The 18,160-nt window shown below is 36.4% G+C and overlaps 1 protein-coding gene across 1 annotated transcript in view; it reads left to right on the top strand.

Moving 5' to 3' along the window:
• Positions 1 to 18,160, top strand: part of MCPH1 (microcephalin 1) — a 130,539-nt gene that overhangs the window by 22,376 nt on the left and 90,003 nt on the right. Inside the window, exons 9-10 of the mRNA XM_053458712.1 lie at positions 571 to 671; positions 9,658 to 9,695. Coding sequence (XP_053314687.1) covers positions 571 to 671; positions 9,658 to 9,695 — 139 coding nt within the window. The remainder of the gene's footprint in view (positions 1 to 570; positions 672 to 9,657; positions 9,696 to 18,160) is intronic.

Raw genomic sequence — 18,160 nt, 5'->3', positions numbered from 1 at the left:
GAAGATCTTTTTTCGCCGTTAACTGCCGTATAGAGCGCAAGCTTCGCCTGCAAAGAAATTATGAATTAAGCAGGGTTAATGCAGCAAATCTTGATGGGGTTGGCCTTTCATTGTGCATAGTGAAGTTAAAGCGATATAATGTATTATCCTGGTTTAACGAACCTAACTCTCTTTTCACTATATAAATAATGGACAAGTATTGAGTTTATCTTTGTTTAGCTCGCTAAGGTGTACTAAAGATGTTCTGTTACCGATGACCAATAATTGCTATTTTTGTGTATGTATGTTCGTCTACACCTGTCAAAATCACAATGCCGTTGTAATGCTTATTGAGATTTCTGGTTGTTCATTGATTTATTTTTTAAGACCTGTCAGCCGCACTTGATGAAAATGTGCTTATGCATTTTTTACATGTAATTTTTTTGCACACGAGTTAAACTGATGATTGAAAAGAAAATCCTTTCTATACGTTTTTATTTTGTATTTTGTCAATTGCTCTCAAGTACTTTGAATGCTTAGCCGCTTGAACGTTTTGAGTGCTAATTATATCTTTCATTCCATTGATTTTAGGTGCTGATTGTAGAACTTCGGCATCTGATATAATAGACGGACCGTCTGCAATGCTTAATGAACAGAAAAGCGAATTTAAGAAAACAGACAAAACCAAAAAGGTTAGTTGAATGGTAAATTACTTTGGTGCCTTTTTGTAGTGTTTTGCTCTGCAGTGGTTTCTGAATATGCAGCGCTAATTGGTATTGGTTTGCTAACATACTGTAGAAAAAGAATAGAATTAATTGCACCTACAGTGTATTTGTCTATTCTGTAAAAATAATGACAAAAACCAGAGGAATAACTTTTGTACCTCTTATGTAGCTAGAGCAGGAGTAATAAAAACACAAGAGAGATGACTTTGCCCACAAATAGCAACACCCACAGTATTTACAATCGCTACCTTAATTGTATTACAAAATACCTTTCTTTACGTGTAACTATGATTCATGTTTCTTAATTGCAGCTATTTGCGTGAAATGCTACATTTTTCTCAGGTTAGACTAAAACATTAATCTACCTTCGGCGTTGCAGAGCTTTTTCTAAATCGGTACATATAATATTGAACTGGCAAAAAAAATGTCAGTGAATATGTACTATAAGCAATATTGTGTACTATAGTAGCAATACAAAGATGTCCTTATGAAAGAAGGTGTTGGGCATGTGTAGTCGGTACACGTGTGTGGGCATGTGTACTAGCCCAGCTAAGCAAGGGCTAGGCCAGACTTTCTAGCAATATATTGAGTCTTCGGGAGGACCAAATACTAAATAAAGGGAGAAATTTGAGCCGGCCCCCATATCTGCTGGAAGGTTACATATTAGTGTGTGTGTTGCCTTGTACATTTGCGTGGCACATATATTACAAGATGTCTATTTTGATGGGGGGAATTTTCCCGTGAGATTGGTGAATTTTTACTCATCTCTAATATGTATATATTACAATACATTTCCATCAATTCTAAAAATGACATGAATATAGTAATATTTTCTTAACTAGATGGCAGGGCATTAGGAATCTTAAATTTGACACTGTATGTGTTTAACTTATTGTTTCTCCAAAATGTAAATGATTAAATTAATGCCAACACAACCACATAAAGGATTACTGCAGCTAAAAGATCTTAGCGTCATTGGATGCTTTTTTTTTTTTTATACCAAACAATCCTACCATTTGGTACATAATGAGAATTTTTTTAGGTTGATCAATAAATGTGCTTTTATATCTTTTATAAGCTATAAATTATAAGTAATAATCCACTTCTTTTGAACATGTTTTTGTACAATTGATTTACGTTTTTACAGTGTAATAAAAATAGGTTGCAAAGGGTTTAAGACATCCTTTGGATCCATAGATGTGAAACTAAATTTTCTTCAATTTGTACAATCAAATCAATTTTGTTTTTGTAATGCGTTTACAGGTCAGGAAACATGCCTGTATTACAAATACATAAATATTATATATATAATATATATAATAAATGATAGCTAAACAATATAATCTCATTGATAAAAGTATAGGATAGGAAGTGGTGCTAACTAGTTAACCAAGTAAATAAATACTATGTTTCTTGGCTAAAATTCCTAAGATTTTAGTAGGTGTAGTAACCCTTTCAATAGCCAGTAGCCTGCAAGAGCTTGCCTAGAAATGTGTAACATATCCATAGCTGACCAGATAAGCTAAAAGTGACCGGAAATGCCAGATCCTTGATTTGTCACCAAAGCTGTTGCAATATTTAAAAGCAATATTTAAAGATCACTGTTGCTAGCAAGTAAGAAAAATGCGTTACGTTTTTTGCCGCCTTTATGACATCACCATATGTTGCACCCTCAATGATGATGTCTTCCAAGGGCAGAGACCACACATTTAAAATTGTGCTTATGGAGCAACCAGCAGCCTTATTAGGGTTCATAGCGTTTGTGTTTGACAGTCCATATTGCAGCTTTTTTTGCAAATTGAAGACTCGGGGTTTTCTGTAGCTTTTTGGATTTTACTGTTATGTAAAATAAAATCTTATTTGAAATAGGTATGAAGGACTTTAGAATCCGTTAACTGAAAATGAAAGAATGATGCTGGGGGAATCAATTTTTTAGAGCTTTTGTATTCTGCCATGTGATAATAAACGGCTTCTCTCAATATATTATTGATTAAATAATCCACAAATTAATTGAAAAGCAGAAAGGTGCTTATACGATAATCTCATATGCCCTTAAAACATTTCTGATGGAAAATATTTAAAACTTCCTCCTAATCCAAGTATGAGTTGTTTACTTTTTGAAATTAAGTGGACTGTTCTGTGGAAGGCAACTGGTAACTTCTGCAGGTATTTGCTAACATTTCTAAATACTTAAATAGTCTTTGTGGTCTCAAGCAAACCATGATCTTATTTTAAATATTAACATACCCTAGGGGCACTGCCAGTGGTGTATTCTGGCCTTGGTTGACTAGGCCTAAGGTGGCAGGTCTTGGTGGGTACCAGTAACCCCTTACTGCAAACAGCAAGCCTATCGCCCTCTTGGCTGATCAGGCTCCTTGTAACACCACTGTTGTGGGTCAGTAAGAAGGGCAATCTCCCCAGCTAGCCCACTAACACTGTGGAGGACTGTGCAGAGTCTGCAGCCTCCATAGTCCACATTTGCTGGAGCTATGCATCCTTGAAAGACAGCACTAGGATACGCTGCTATATTCTGGTGCTCAGCTGTAAGGAAGGCAGCGTAGTGGAGGCCCCTGCTAGAGCTGCCTTGGTTAGGCCCAGGCCAATGTTGAAGATAGATACGCAACTGGGTATTTCCCATTAAAAGCACTTTTTCTGTCTAGGTACGCTGTTGCACAGTCATTTATGTAGAAAATTATACTGAAACCATAGCAAGCAGTTAGTTTAGTTAGCAGGGAAGCGTGCTTTTTAAGCTTTGTACCAGATTTATATTTTATAAATAAACTTGCTATAATTTGTGGCTCCCCCCAAGCTTGACACAGGTCAATTTTAAACAAAACAAACCTATACAGTATAGCATTTTCATTTAAGTAGGTACAATCAGCAGATAAATCACAGTGAAAACAATATATTATGATTTCTGACTTTTAGTTGGTACTTCTTGTCTGGAGCAGCAATGTGAGAATGTGACATACAATTTAAAAACAGGGTTTTGTTCATGTAAATGTCCACATGATCTAAGCTGATTGATGGTCATAACAAAAGAGAGACCCAAGGGAATGTTGTAATGCATCAGGTCCGAAAAACAGCATCTATACGTTAAAGAAGCGCAAAAATATTTTTTACTTCTGACATGGTAATATGAAGCGGCCCACAAAAGAAAACATTTAAACTTCTCAGCTGATTTCCCAATAGCACATCCAATAAAAATAAAATATAGTGACACTCAACCTTCAACCCCCTGGTTCCAATCCATTATTATAGCTTGTAAAAACAAAATGTCCCACCTGACAAACAGAGGCTCATCCTTTCAATGCTTGATTGCCTTATTACAATTACCACATAACACACAAAACACATATGAGGTGACAACACTCGCAGTCAGGGCATAAGTACAAAAGATATGCAAGTGAGTACCAATAAAAACAAACACCAAGTGAAATGTCAAATCATAATTGTGTTCTCTGCAAAATAAAAATGTATATAGAATTTTGAAAGTATTTGTAAACAGGGCCATCTCTGCCTACTCACAGGATAGTATAACAAGTAAGTTAACCCCAAGCAAGAGGAATATAATTCCATATTTTCATAATTCAAAATAATTAAATGCCGCCAACTCCATATCCTTACCACTCGAAAAGTAAAGCATGTAATCGCCTGAAGAAGACACCTCTGAGGTCATAAAAGCTTAAGTATCAACTTCAAATAAGAGCTCCATTTTCTCTTGGGCTTAGATCGTATATCCATATTTATTCTAATATAAGTCTGCTCAGTAATTAGCCGACTAACAACTTAGCAGTGCAGGCTGGACTTAATAGAAGAAGAATTTGGCTGCAGATAAGAACAATTTCCTCCGTTGGTCCCATTCTGGTTCAAATATATTTGGTTTCATTCCAACAAGATTCTAGAAGAGTGAACTTTTTAAGTGGGAGCTGATGGGGCATGTCTTAAACAAGTTCCTAATGGAGGTCACAACATTCCCGCCTTTCTTAATAAAACACAATGCCGTCACATAGTTTACACATTGTCAACTAGATCCCGGATACAGTAAAGTCTAAACATTACATGTTGATTTATGCTGAGAAGGAAACCCTATTCACCATTGATATTCTTCACTATATATCCATTTGTGTGTCCACTATATATCAACTTGTATGCTCATGAAATGGCATAGAACTGTAAATTGAAAGAGGATAAGTAATATAAGTCTTTTTTATTAACCAACAAGATGAAATTCTAGGAGGATACTTTCCCATTGTATACATCATATACTTAAGACTACTAACGCATCCATTTATGGCAGAATTGTACAGGAACTAAGGTTTATCAAATCATTAAGTAGGTATCTTTTTTGGCAGTAAAAAAAAACATGGACACATACATATATATATATTTATAATGTTTCAAAGCTCCAATTTTTTTAGATTTGTTACTGTAAAACTTGCATGAGGCTTTTGCCTTCTCTATGAAATTAGATCCACATCTTCTAAGGAAAACACGATTTCCTTGCATGTCATTCAGGGATGTTCACAATAGTGTCCTGATTGATATTCTCAGCTTGGCTTTAATATTTTAGGCATTTAGTGCTGAAACATTTAATTAGGGAAATGTTTCTAGACAAAGAAACATAGCTAGGAACTTATCTCATGCTGTTCACTATCTGTTTTCCCAATCATGCTCTTGCGTGAATCAATTCACCAATTGCCGCTTGACAGTGCTTCTTTTTTTTTTTTTTTTTTTGTCCCTCCTGATATATTATTGTCTTTTAAAATAAAATAATTAGATTTTAAATTGAGATGTAACTGTTACATTTGTCTATTTTTCAACATAAAAAACAGGACCTTTGTAAAATCTGGAAACAAAATTACAATAACAAATAGGCCCACAACTGTTTTTTATCAAGTTAAACTAGTAACTGATTATAAATATAATGTATGTATATTCAAATTTTGTTTTTGAAAACAATTGTGAGTAGATAAGGAACTGTCAATATTCTGTATGAAGATGTATCTTCACATATTAATACTGGTTCCTTTCTATGTTAACGTATAATATTTCAATATTAACAGTTTTCACGTAGGAAATTTTCTACTGTCCTTTGCTTTTTGCTTGCCTGTGTTGAATGTTACCACCAGGCTGTGCTCTTGTCTCATCAGTCAGTCTGCTGGAGTTTCTTCCCAAACTTCCAGAACGGTAAAATACTTTGGAATTAGAAGACTATGCATTCACCTAATCTTTTTTGTTTTTATATACTATTTAATTGATTCAAAATGTTTATACCTATTTTGCAGCAGCAACATATAGAGGATTTTCCAGACCTGCATGTTCTTTCCGTTATGTTTTTTTTTTATGTCAAATTTTTCCTGGTTTATTTATTGTATACTGGCATTCTATATAGAGCTACAATAATGAAATCTTCTGCAGGACTTAAATCATGTCACACAGCTACATAACTTGTATCCTAGTGGCATATTAATAGTATAGATTTAAAGCTACCACTTGCAACTGTGTTCCAATCTAATGAACTAGAGGGAGCCTTAGAAAATTTCTTCAATTGTGCCTGGGGAAATCTGTATTTTTTCCAGGTTTGTGTTCATCACACTTAAAGTCTGTAATCTATTAAAACCATAGTAAAAGTAATCCATCTAGCCAAATAGTTTGCCTGAATGGAGCAATGAAACTCACGCAGAACTGGGGGTGGTGACTTTCAGCTTGCTAACCATGTTTTAAGAGACACGTGATACCAGCTTTAGTGCCGTGAAGTTGTTTGTGTTGCCCTATAAAATCTATAACCTCATCAAGTTATCTTTGCTGTTCTAACAAATGAGTTGCAAGCAAACAGACCACAGAACATTCTCTCTGCTCTTACCTTTCTGAGACATGACAAGGTAAACTGCTGAAACTTGTCACAGCAACGTGGCAGCGAATAGGGAGCCATATACATCATGATTCTGGCCATCTTGGAACATGCACCAAGTCTGCCAGCCCCTACACATGCTTCTATAAGGCTTCATTGGGCATCAAAGTACACCACTGTTATAACAGACATTGGACACATTGCTACTTGTTTTTATTAATGTACATTATAAAGCCATCATAAAATTTGAGTTGTGTGTATATATTAATATAGGCTTTAAAAATATATAGCAGCAACCATTACCACCAGTATTGGATGAATTGCAGATAAGAGGATTTTACAAATAGGGGAAAAATATTTTAAGGCAAATTTTTAAAATTCTAGTTTTATGATTTAGTTGACCCGCTGTCATGCACAGCGAGGATTTGAAATGCTGATGCTAGGTAGGACCACAAGGAGCGAGCTGAAACAAAGTCTAGAACTAGCAAGGTCTGATGCCTTTTAAAGATTTCTATAGGATAGGGAGAGAATTGTATCCGTAATCTATAGGAGCCAGAATTCCCATGACTTACCAGAGGGCGGATGGAGGTCTTCCTTTCTTCCGTGGCACCTGGAGGTTATTAGTGGTCAATGACAGATTGTATATTATATGGCCTGAAAACCATACATGTTCTTTACAAAACAATATATACGTTTTGTTAAATGAGGAATAGGAAAAGTGCCACCTCTTTGTAGTACATAGGTCCTTACATTAAATTAGTTCTTCGTAATACAGATAGCTGGATCTACAGTGTATTTATCTACCTCTGTCTTTGAAGTACATATTTCTTACTGACCTTACTATACTACACTAAAGATCCTACACACAGCAGTTCTAATGTAATCTTCTGTAGACCAAGGATTACAAACAATTGCTACTAAGGGGCCCAAAGTGTGCCAAGAAAATGTCCCCCACACCATTACATCACCACCAGCCTGAACAGTTGATATAAGGCAGGATGGATCCATGCTTTCATGTTGTTTACGCCAAATTCTGACCCTGCCATCTGAATGTCACGACTGGGATCGAGACTCATCAGACCAGGCAACGTTCTTCCAGTCTTGCATTGTCCAAATTTGTTGAGCCTTAGCTGACAGGAGTGGCACCCAGTGCGGTCTTCTGCTTCTGTAGCCCATCTGCTTCAGGTGAACAGGTGTACCTAGTAAATTGGCCAGTGATTGTGTGTATGTATATTAAAAACACTCAATATTTTTCTAATAAAAATATTTTTAACATTATTGCCCAGTTACCGCTAGCTTTAGAATATTATGGAATATGGATCCCAGCAGAAGTTGTAGAGGCTAATACAGTGAGGTAGACATTTAAGCATAATCATATGGCTATCCTGAATCTAAGGCAATACTAAGGACTGATTAAGGTCTGAGTGTTTGCATCAAGAAAAATGGGCAGACTAGATTGGCTGAATGGTTTTCATTTTCTGTCAAAATCTGTTTCTATGAGCTTGCAGTGGTCAATCCAAGTTTGACAAAGCTAAGCAAATGGATGCCAAAACAAACTTCTCTGCATGACAACTTCAGCAGAGGGATCAAGTCTTCGTTTCCAGACCTTCTCTGTAGCTTACATCTAATTTTTCAGTTGCTGCAATCAAATGTCAGAAGTCACATACAACAGGGCAGGATCATGTTTTTTTGTGAGAACAGATTTCTAATTGATGATGGATTGATTCTGGCTCTGCTGTATATCTCTTGTTTCTGCCAAGCATTACTCTTAACACAACACTTTAACATGCTTATTTGTTATATTTCCTCATTTATATCAAGATGTTCTTTGCGATGTAATCATTTATGTAGATGTTGTTACCATAGCTTTTTGTGTCTCTATGGGCTTGTTTGATTTTAATGGAATTATATAGTCTCGCGAGGAAGGCTTTTATGCAGCCTAAACTTTGAATGGAGGTTTATTATGCTTTTTTTTTTTGCCCTTCATAAAAAATTGAAGATGGCAGGAAAGCTATGAGAGCACATTATATAAAATACCACTTGCTGGAGTGTGATGCACAATAAGTAAATAAGTTTTATCAGAAGAGAAGTATTTCTGGAAGCTAGTGTGGGCCAATAACAGGCAAACAATTTCTCAAGCCCACCGTTTCTTCTACATTTCATTTCACTCATGTAACTTTACACGTCTGTTGTCCTTCCCCTCCCAACTAGAAAGAACATCAGTGAAAGTGTTTAGGAACAGCAGCAAAAGCGGAGGTGCATAGTGCCTAAAAGTCACCAACCCTCTGCTGATTCTATAGCTGAAGGGTTCTGAACTTCCACTGGCATTAATAACAGCACAAAAACTGTGCAGCGGGAGCTCCATAGAATGGGTTTCCATGGCTGTGCAGCTGCATGCAAGCCTCACATCACCAAGTAAAATGTTTGGATCGAGTGGTGTAAAGCATTCCGCCACTGGACTCTGGAGTAGTGGAAACGTGTTCTGTGGAATGATGAATCACTTTTCTCTGTTTGACAGTCTGATGGGTGACAGTCTGTTTGGAGTTTGGAGGAGGGATAATGGTATGGTAAGCCCCTTACTTCTAGTGAAGGGAAATCATAATGATTCAGCATACCAAGACATTTTGGACAATGCTATGCTTCCAACGTTGTGGGAACAGTTTGAGGAAGGCTCTTTTCTACTTCAGCAAGACTGTGCCCAATGAGCAAAGGTCCATAAATACATGGTTGGATGAGTTTTGTGTGGAAGAACTTGTGTGCCCCTCCGACTTCAACCCCATTGAGAACCTTTTGGGATGAACTGGAACAAAGATTGCGAACCAGGCCTTCTCATGCAACATCAATGCTTGACCTCACAGATGTTCTACTGGATGAATAGGCAGAAACATCCCATAATTTTGTGGAAAGCCTTCCCAGAAAAGTGGAAGCTGTTATAGCTGCAAAGGGGGGCGACTACATAGTAATGTCTATTTTCTTAGCATGTGATGCCATAAAAGTCCCTGTTGGTGTTATGGTCACGTGTCCCAATACATGTGTCCATATAGTATATGTGTGTGCCATCAAATATTTGTCTTTTTAACCATACGTTTTTTATTTTAGAATACAAGATCATTGGTGATGACAAGCATGAGCTCCGAGTAAGTATTTTCCACTTCTCTTTAAATTATGTTTTCTTCTTTATAGATATTTTAACTTACTAAAGCCAAAAGGAGTCTTTTTGATTATAAAATTGTCAGTTTTGCACTGACTTAAACCTGATATCCCCAGTTGTGGAGGGAAAAATATGTTTGACTCCTAAAACTACATATGAAAGAAAATAATTATATGTATTAGCTAGCAAATAATGCTTAAATTGTTAACGGCTGCATTTACATCTCATATAAATGTAGACACAGAGTATCATCTTGTCCTCAAAACCCTATTTATCAGCTGAGTTTTTAAAAAGAAAAAAAAGGACTTTATAGATAAAAATATGGGGTCCAATGCAAGGTACCCTCCTAATATCAAACAATCCCAAAACCTCATATGTTGAAGCTTTGTAAACCTTAACACAAATGGATTAATTTTTAACCTCTTTATGGTTTGTTACTTAGCTATTGTCATGGGTAAGGACAGGATTTGTTTGTGTGGGAGTTGTACATAGCAGTTGTTATGTCATAAAGTGTGTATTCTGAGTTGTATTTGAACTACCTGCCGATCAGATAACTTTCTACTGTGATTGCCCAGGACCCAGTGGAGCTAGGAAGGCACAATTTGGTGCACAGATTGCTGAGGTTTCACTAGGTTTCCCTGGGTTTGGGGTATCTGGTTGGCGTGACCCAGTTTGCCCCAGTTTGGAGCAGTAACCAGCAGGGGCCGAGGATGTCTAAATAGCTTGTTTGCTTTGGTGGGGCTGAGGGATGTTTCAGCTGAAATGGAGGGTGTTATGGGCAGATGGCTTGATGGGAAACTGCATGCACAGCTAAATGTGGTATTGTATGTTAATGACCCATTTCTGGAATAAATAGCCTTCCTTGGCTATAATAAAGTGTTCTTATTTTCTGGTTTGGACCCTTGTATGTAGTCTCAACTCATGGTGTGGCGTGACAACTATAATCATCAATCTAACGGAGGTTCTCGGGCCGAGTACCAGGAGTCTGTTACAGTTATAATATGGGAAAAGGGCCTTTAATTGGAACTCCCAGTTGGCAAAAAACTTTAAGGAATACACCAATCAGCCATAACATTTTGACCACTGAAGTGAATAACACTGATAATATCATGGCACCTATCAGTGGGTGAGATATATTAGGCAGCAGGTTGCCCATGCTGACTCCTGGCTACTGGTGAAAGTTCCTACAATAGCCACGTGAGCATAGGAGCTGGCCCACGGAGCAATGGAAGATGGTGGCGTGGTCTGATCTGGTTTTCTTTTACATCGCGTGGATGACCGGGGCATATGCATCGCTTACCTGAAGAACACATGGCACCAGGATGCATCCATGGAGGCCCCACCTCGCAACTTACAGGACTTAAGGATAGATACCACAGCACACCTTCAGAGGTCTAGTACAGTCCATGCCTCGACGGCTCAGGGCTGTTTTGGCGGCAAAAGGAGGGCCTACTCAATATTTGGCAGGGGGTCATAATGTTATAGCTTATCCCTCTTTCATTGTCCAGTTGGACTACTCATTGGGAAACAAATCTGTAATTTGAAACAATGGTTATTGCGTTCCAGTTATGTTGGCTGAAATCTTTCTTTTGACCTCAGATGCTCATTGGAGAAGATGTCAGTTATTTTGCATCATAAATTGCATCTGGTGGGATTGTCCAGCAGTTTACCAGTCTTGACTCCACGTCCTAGGACTTAATTACCCTTTCCCAAACCTGTTATGTTAATGCTACAGGGTACAAAGACAGTTTTTGGTCCATGGTTTGCTGAGTTTGGTGTGGAGTAAATTGAATGGCATGCACATAACACCTTTGGGATGACTTAGAAAACCTATTGTGAGCCAGGCCTTCTCATCCAACATCAATGCCTCACTTAATATGCGTTTATTTTGCTGAATGGGCACAAATCCCCATGTACACGCTCCAAAATCTTGTGAAATGTCTTCCCAGAAGAGTGGAGACTGTTATACCAGCTCCTTATTAATGTCTATGGGTTTGGAAAGGGATATCCCGTAAGCTTATATAGGTATGATGGTCAGTTATCCACATATTTTTGTTCATTTTGTGAAGTTTGTGCCGCACAGATATATATGTCACTTTATCTCTGTGGCATTCTGAAACAGTGGAACAGTAAAAAACAGCCCTGGTCCTTACAAATAATGTAATCACTTTATTATTAATTATTAGAAGCCCTCATAAAGAGTGGCTGTGGCTATTAAATGATATTGAACTAGCAACTAACGCACTCTAATTAAAACAACAGTGACTTTAGTATAAAAAAAAAGAAATGGAACATGCTGATAATTTTTTTCAATGATGCACTCATTCTCAATTTTTAAAGGGATGTTTTAATGCAAAGTAGTAAGCCTTTTCCAAAAATGCAACCTTGAACATAATTGTTTTAATGCAATGTAATGGCGTGTAAAAAAAAAATAAAAATAAAAAAAAAAAAAATAACCCTTCCAGCAAAATGACCTAGATGAACAAAAAAATTTAATTACTTCTTTATGGAGTAATTTCAAATGCATACCCTCATTTTATTTTTCAAAATCAGCAAGTTGCAGTATTCAGATGTGGTTTATAATTTAGACCTTCTTACGTTTAAGTAGGAAAATATTTGTGATCGTAGTATCCATTTAAACTTACTTCCAGATATTCATGTTTTCCACCAGACCTTAGTCTAGTAGAATATTTGTGGTTTAAAACTAAAGGAAGCTTTAAATAATTGAAAACCAAAGTAAATTAGAAATTCTCTCCCTGGAGGATTTTTCATAATACTTTATCAAGTTATTTAGCTTGTTTTATTTTGACATGAGCCACAGTTTAACAAAATATGGATGTGCAGAAATTCTACTCAAAAGCTGAATAAAACACACTTTTTCTTGAACATTAGGTGACAGAGCTCTGACAATTTCTCAGCATTCTGAAGCAGAAATGCGTACATTAAGTATAAATATACACTACAAAATGATCAATGGTTAGTTTCCTTATTTTTGCTGGTTGCTTCCATGTGTTATATCTGTGAGGTTGAAATTCTATTATGTGCTTAACAAACTTCCTGTTTCTGGAATGTGTTTCACATAAATCAGAGCAACAGAATTATATATATATATATATATATATATATATATATATATATATATATATATATATATATATATATATATATATATATATATATATATATATATATATATATATATATAATTTGCATTCTAGTTTGCATTGTAGTTTGCATTCTACAAATATATATATATATATATATATATATATATATATATATATATATATATATATATATTTGTAGAATGCAAACTTGCAATGTTACTCCCAGTCCTGAAGTAGTTGCAGCTACAAGCAGCCATGTCCACGGAAGCAGTGGTGACCTTAGTTGATAATTCTCACTAGTGCATCAGTTAAAACACCTTAATACGCCTTCACTTGCTGAGAGCCATCACCTCCCATTGGGAACTGGCAAGAGTTGGTCTAAGTATATACTGCTATTATCTCCCAGGGTTTGTGAATTACCTGTTAGGCTAATTGGGACACCTGGGCCTAATTACGTTGTGAGGCTTCACTTCCAAATGACTACTAGATAATTGTAACTTACTGCATGTTTTGAAGGTATGTGCCAGGCCTTTGTGGTACTGGTGCCTTTTGTTTTCTAGTGGATGTTTGTATTCCATGGCCTTACACATGTGTTGACAAACAAAATCTGAATAAGTAAACATGTCTAGATTTTTCCCACCTGCCTATGTGTCTTACATATGTTTATTCTTTAATCATGTTGTTCCCTTCTTGCCTTTCAAACCTTCTGTAGGTCCTGTTAATCTAGTCTCATGTTTACATTTCTTTGGTATGCCTTTATGTCTGTGTAATACGTGTGTCCTGTGTCTGGGAAGGTGACTGCTGTTGAAAAAACAGACAAACCAAGAAGCCACAAAAACATTTGGTAGGAGGCTTCCTCTGCAATTAAAATTCTCCATTCCATGTAAAGTCATGACGGCTTAGGCCTAAAGCATACATACAGATAGCAGTAGATACCTTTTACGTTTCCCCCAGTAAAACACCAGACACAAATACATTATATGGACAAAAGTATTGGGACACTTGACCATTATAACCACAGGGACTTTTATGACATCACATTCTGTAGTTGGTCCCCCTTTGTAGCTATAATAGTTTCCACTCTTCTGGGAAGGCCTTCCACAAGATTTTTGCCAAGTCATCCAGTAGACCATTTGTGAGGTCAGACACTGATGTTGGACAAGAAAGCCTGGCTTGCAATCTCTGTTCCAGTTCATCCCGAAGGTGCTCAATGGGGTTGAGGTCAAAGGTCTATGAGGGCCAGTCAAGTCCTTCCATACCAAACTCATCCAGCCATGTCTTTGTGGGACCTCCTTTGTGCACTGGGGCACAGTCATGCTAGAATTGAAAAAGACCTTCCCCAAACTATCCCCACAAAGTTCCAAAATGTCTTGTATGTGACTTTACTTAGTCTTCTGCTTTATGGCTTAGTTGCTCATGTTTCTAAACGCTTCCACTTCCAATAATACCACATACAGTTGACCGTGCAATATCTAGCAGGAATGAAATTTCATGAACTGACTTCATGAATCCTAGTGGAGAACCATGCTTGAATTCACTAAGGTTTACAGAACAGCCCATTTTTTGCACTGCAGACTGCATGGCTGGATGCTTGATTTTATACACATGTGGCAATCTGTCTGATTGAAACACCTGAATTCAATAATTATGAGGTGTGTCCCAATACTTTTGCCCATACAGTGTGTGTGAGCAAGGGCTTTGCCACAGCATTATTGAACACACATCCACCACTAGGCCAACTTAAGAACATTAATCATCTGCCAACTGACAGCTGATTTAGCACATCAGGCGTTTACATCCATCATATTCATCAAGGGCTTCAAGCCAGTTGCTTTGGCCACCCACAGGCTTGGTCTTTCCCAATTCCTGCTGTTATGGATACCAATTTGTCTTCTTAGCAATCCATTTCGGGCTGGAGGGTGGTAAAGTTAATGATCTTCTTCCTGCCTGATCCTGGTTAAAGGGGAATGGCCACCTCATCTTATATACCTGTTTGATACAAAGGTGTGAAGATGACCAATGAAGGAGGACACAAAGCATTTCTGCATAGGTCAGCAGTCGTAGCCCCATTATTTTAACATTTTAATGTAATGTTTTAAGCATATTTATATGATTTTGAAGATTAGTTTTTTTCTTTGATTTTTGCCAACCTTTGTAGAAATTCATTGATTTCGCTCATATTTGATAATTTAGTTCTGTTGAGTCTGTATAGAAAATGTTCAATTAAATGATTTCATTATAAAGGATGTTTCTTTATTTTGTTACCCAGTAATCTGGGACGTTTTATGATTGCCCATGATGAGACTTGGTGAGTGCTTGTCTGCACCAAAGGAGGACAGCTATTTCGGTGGTTGTTGGATGTATTTCTGTAGAAGGCCTCACAATGTTACAAAGTTAATCACCTACTCATGATCCCTTTTATTGGTTATGAAGGTGTACATCTAAAAGCAGGAGAGTTACATCTTGAACTTTGGTCTAACATTATTATTATTATACTATATAGTTGTATGTTTTTTTATTATTGTGATTGTCTATGTGTGACATTGGGATTCAAGTTCTTGCTGAGACACGTGAACATGTATCTTTTCATGTTTAGTACACTGAACTTCAGAGTACCCAGAAAGCATCATTGTTGTAGGTAAAGCTAATGAGTTATACCTCAGAGAAATTACTTTCACTTAGACTCGCCATTGACTTAAATTACTTAATTTTCTCAATCATTGTTCAGTTTTTTTATCCTTCACATTCTCGGGTATGTGACACCTTAATTAACATGTTAAGTGCAGTTAGTATTTTATATTTATATAGTGCCAACAATTTGCCCAACATTTCTTACAGAACTGAAATTCAAAGGTTATGACAGAGCTAGAATTTACATATTATGATGAACTGTTACATTAAGTAAAGAGGACCCTGCTGGTAAATTTACGATCTCTATAAATTTTTGTTCTATGACAACATTTAGAAACATAGAGATCAGATGGAAAACTGATGAGTGTGTACGTGTAAGGGATGAAAAAACTCTGAATCATAAAACTACTATAAAATATATGGTTATTTTTATCAGTACAAGTGGAATAAGAACACCAAGCTGACAGAAAACTAGTAATTAGCAAAATTAAATTGATATATTCACTTTGTTATTCCCTGTACTCCAGTTTTAATAAATGTAATGCAAAATCTCAGATTTCTCTCTGCAAAATAATTACACAAAGGGAATGATAAATGCCACAACAAACGCATACCAAAAATCAAAATACATTCTACATCAATTAAACATAAGACATTTCAGCTGTTTGTGCTTTTGAATTACTAATATTATGATATATTTATTTATTTTTTTGCCCGTTCTGGAGCTATAGGGCAAGCTCTTTCATACAGGGCACCATTAACCTGCATAAAAGGGTGACTTTTTCTCCCAAATTAGCTTGCAGAATCTCCCTACGTGCATTTGCCATTTTCCAAACCCTATCTATTTGCCGTTCAGGCGATGTGTTCCGCTCAGCACATCTCCTGACACATGATATACTTACTGCCAGTAAGCCCCAGCACCTCAGTGAGCTGTAAGCATGCGTGGGAAGTGATGTGACTTGCTGGACCACATAGGAGGTAGAGTGCTGCAGCCCTGGATCTGCAGCTTCTACCGAAGGTAAAGAAAGTATTATTTTTACATATTAAAGAATAAATGTGGATACAGTTGCAGCATATCAACTGCACTGTGTGCGTGGATCCAAACCAGCCCTCTGCCCAACTGAGTGTGACACTCTTGCCTTCAACCTTCATAACAGGAAATTATATATATATATATATATATATATATATATATATATATATATATATATATATATATATATATATATATATATATAGAACCATCTCTATACTGTAGCTGAAACACACACCTTGGCTAACGGGAGTTTCTTCAACATGTCACTGCCAAATGGCTCCACTAAAGAAACACATCTCATATTCTATTTTATCTTTATTGTTATATAAAATGTGTTAAGGGGCCAGTTTGCCAACAGCTGCTACTATCACTTTAACTGTGTCTTTTATTTTTTTTTTATACTATAAAAGCATCTTTTTTATTCCAGCTTTTCTGTTTTCCATCAAGCTACACATTGTATCCCTTAGGCCTAGTTGCCTTCATGTAAAGCTCCCACTCGTGTCGTCAAAGAAGCCCTGAAGAATAGTTTGGCTAGATCATTGTTTCATAAAACATGTTGCTGTCCAGAAATATTTTTATTTTCCACAATATATTTATGCGAAATATTCAGTGCTGTGTTGTACATGCCTAACTGTGATGTTAAATACTCTTTTCTAGCTTATATTCTTGTCCTTCTTTAAACAGAGGCAACATATACATTTTTCTTCTACTTGACGATCTCCAAGGTAGGGAAATTTTAGGACTTGAACCTGAAGGTGGAAAACATCAGTAGATACATGTCCTTTGTCACGACATTTGTACATAAATTGGCATTATGAGTGCCCAATTTCACACTTTATAAAACACTTTTCATCTTTATATATAGCAATTTCGCACCCTGGGCATGACTGTTGGACTGTAGAATTACTTGACTGATATGTGTAGTCTTTTCTTTGTATAATAAGCAGAGATGCTCAATCCATTTACAGCAACGTCTTAACATTTCTAGGAAAAAAAAAACCTCTTTGTTCCTGAATCTTTTGTCAAGAGCATGTAAACGGAGGGACTAAATATATGTGATTGAGTAAACTATATATAAATATAGGGATTATGTTGAGCAACGTTATCTAGCATCTTGCTTAAAAGATCTAAAAGATACATTTGTCACAAAGGAGCAAATGGAAATAACAATTAAGATGGTTCCAGGAAGATTTTTCGGTGCCAAAAATCCTTCATTGAAATCTCCAATTCAGCTTGGACTTGTTGAAGAGAATTACAGATGGGAAAATCACTTGTAAGATGAATGTTTTATAAAGGCAAACCGAAGCTGATATCAGATAAAGAAAATGAAAGATAAATAGAAATAGCAAAGAGATTGAGTGGTGATGGAAAAGGGGCTGTTATGTTGATTTAGAGAGATGTAGCTAGTTTTGTTAACTAGTGTTCTGTATTTTCTACAGTTGAACACTTTTTTTTTCCATTTCCAATAATGCCATATAAAATCATTGCGAAAACACAGCTCAAGATTTTGCATTTGTTAGGGGTGTTTTTTTTAATTTTATTTTTTAAAAGCATTCATTGGGAGCGAATGAAAGGTAGAAAGAAGCTACTTTGTCTATAAAGAACCGAATGTCATTCACTGACTAGTTGATTATTGTATTATTTTAGTTGTGGTAGAGCCTCATCAGTTTGTCTCAC

Source organism: Spea bombifrons, chromosome 3, assembly GCF_027358695.1.
Source record: "Spea bombifrons isolate aSpeBom1 chromosome 3, aSpeBom1.2.pri, whole genome shotgun sequence".
Taxonomy (NCBI): Eukaryota; Metazoa; Chordata; class Amphibia; order Anura; family Pelobatidae; genus Spea; species Spea bombifrons.
The sequence above is the reverse complement of the archived record's forward strand: the minus strand, read 5'-3'. Positions and strand labels throughout refer to the sequence as shown.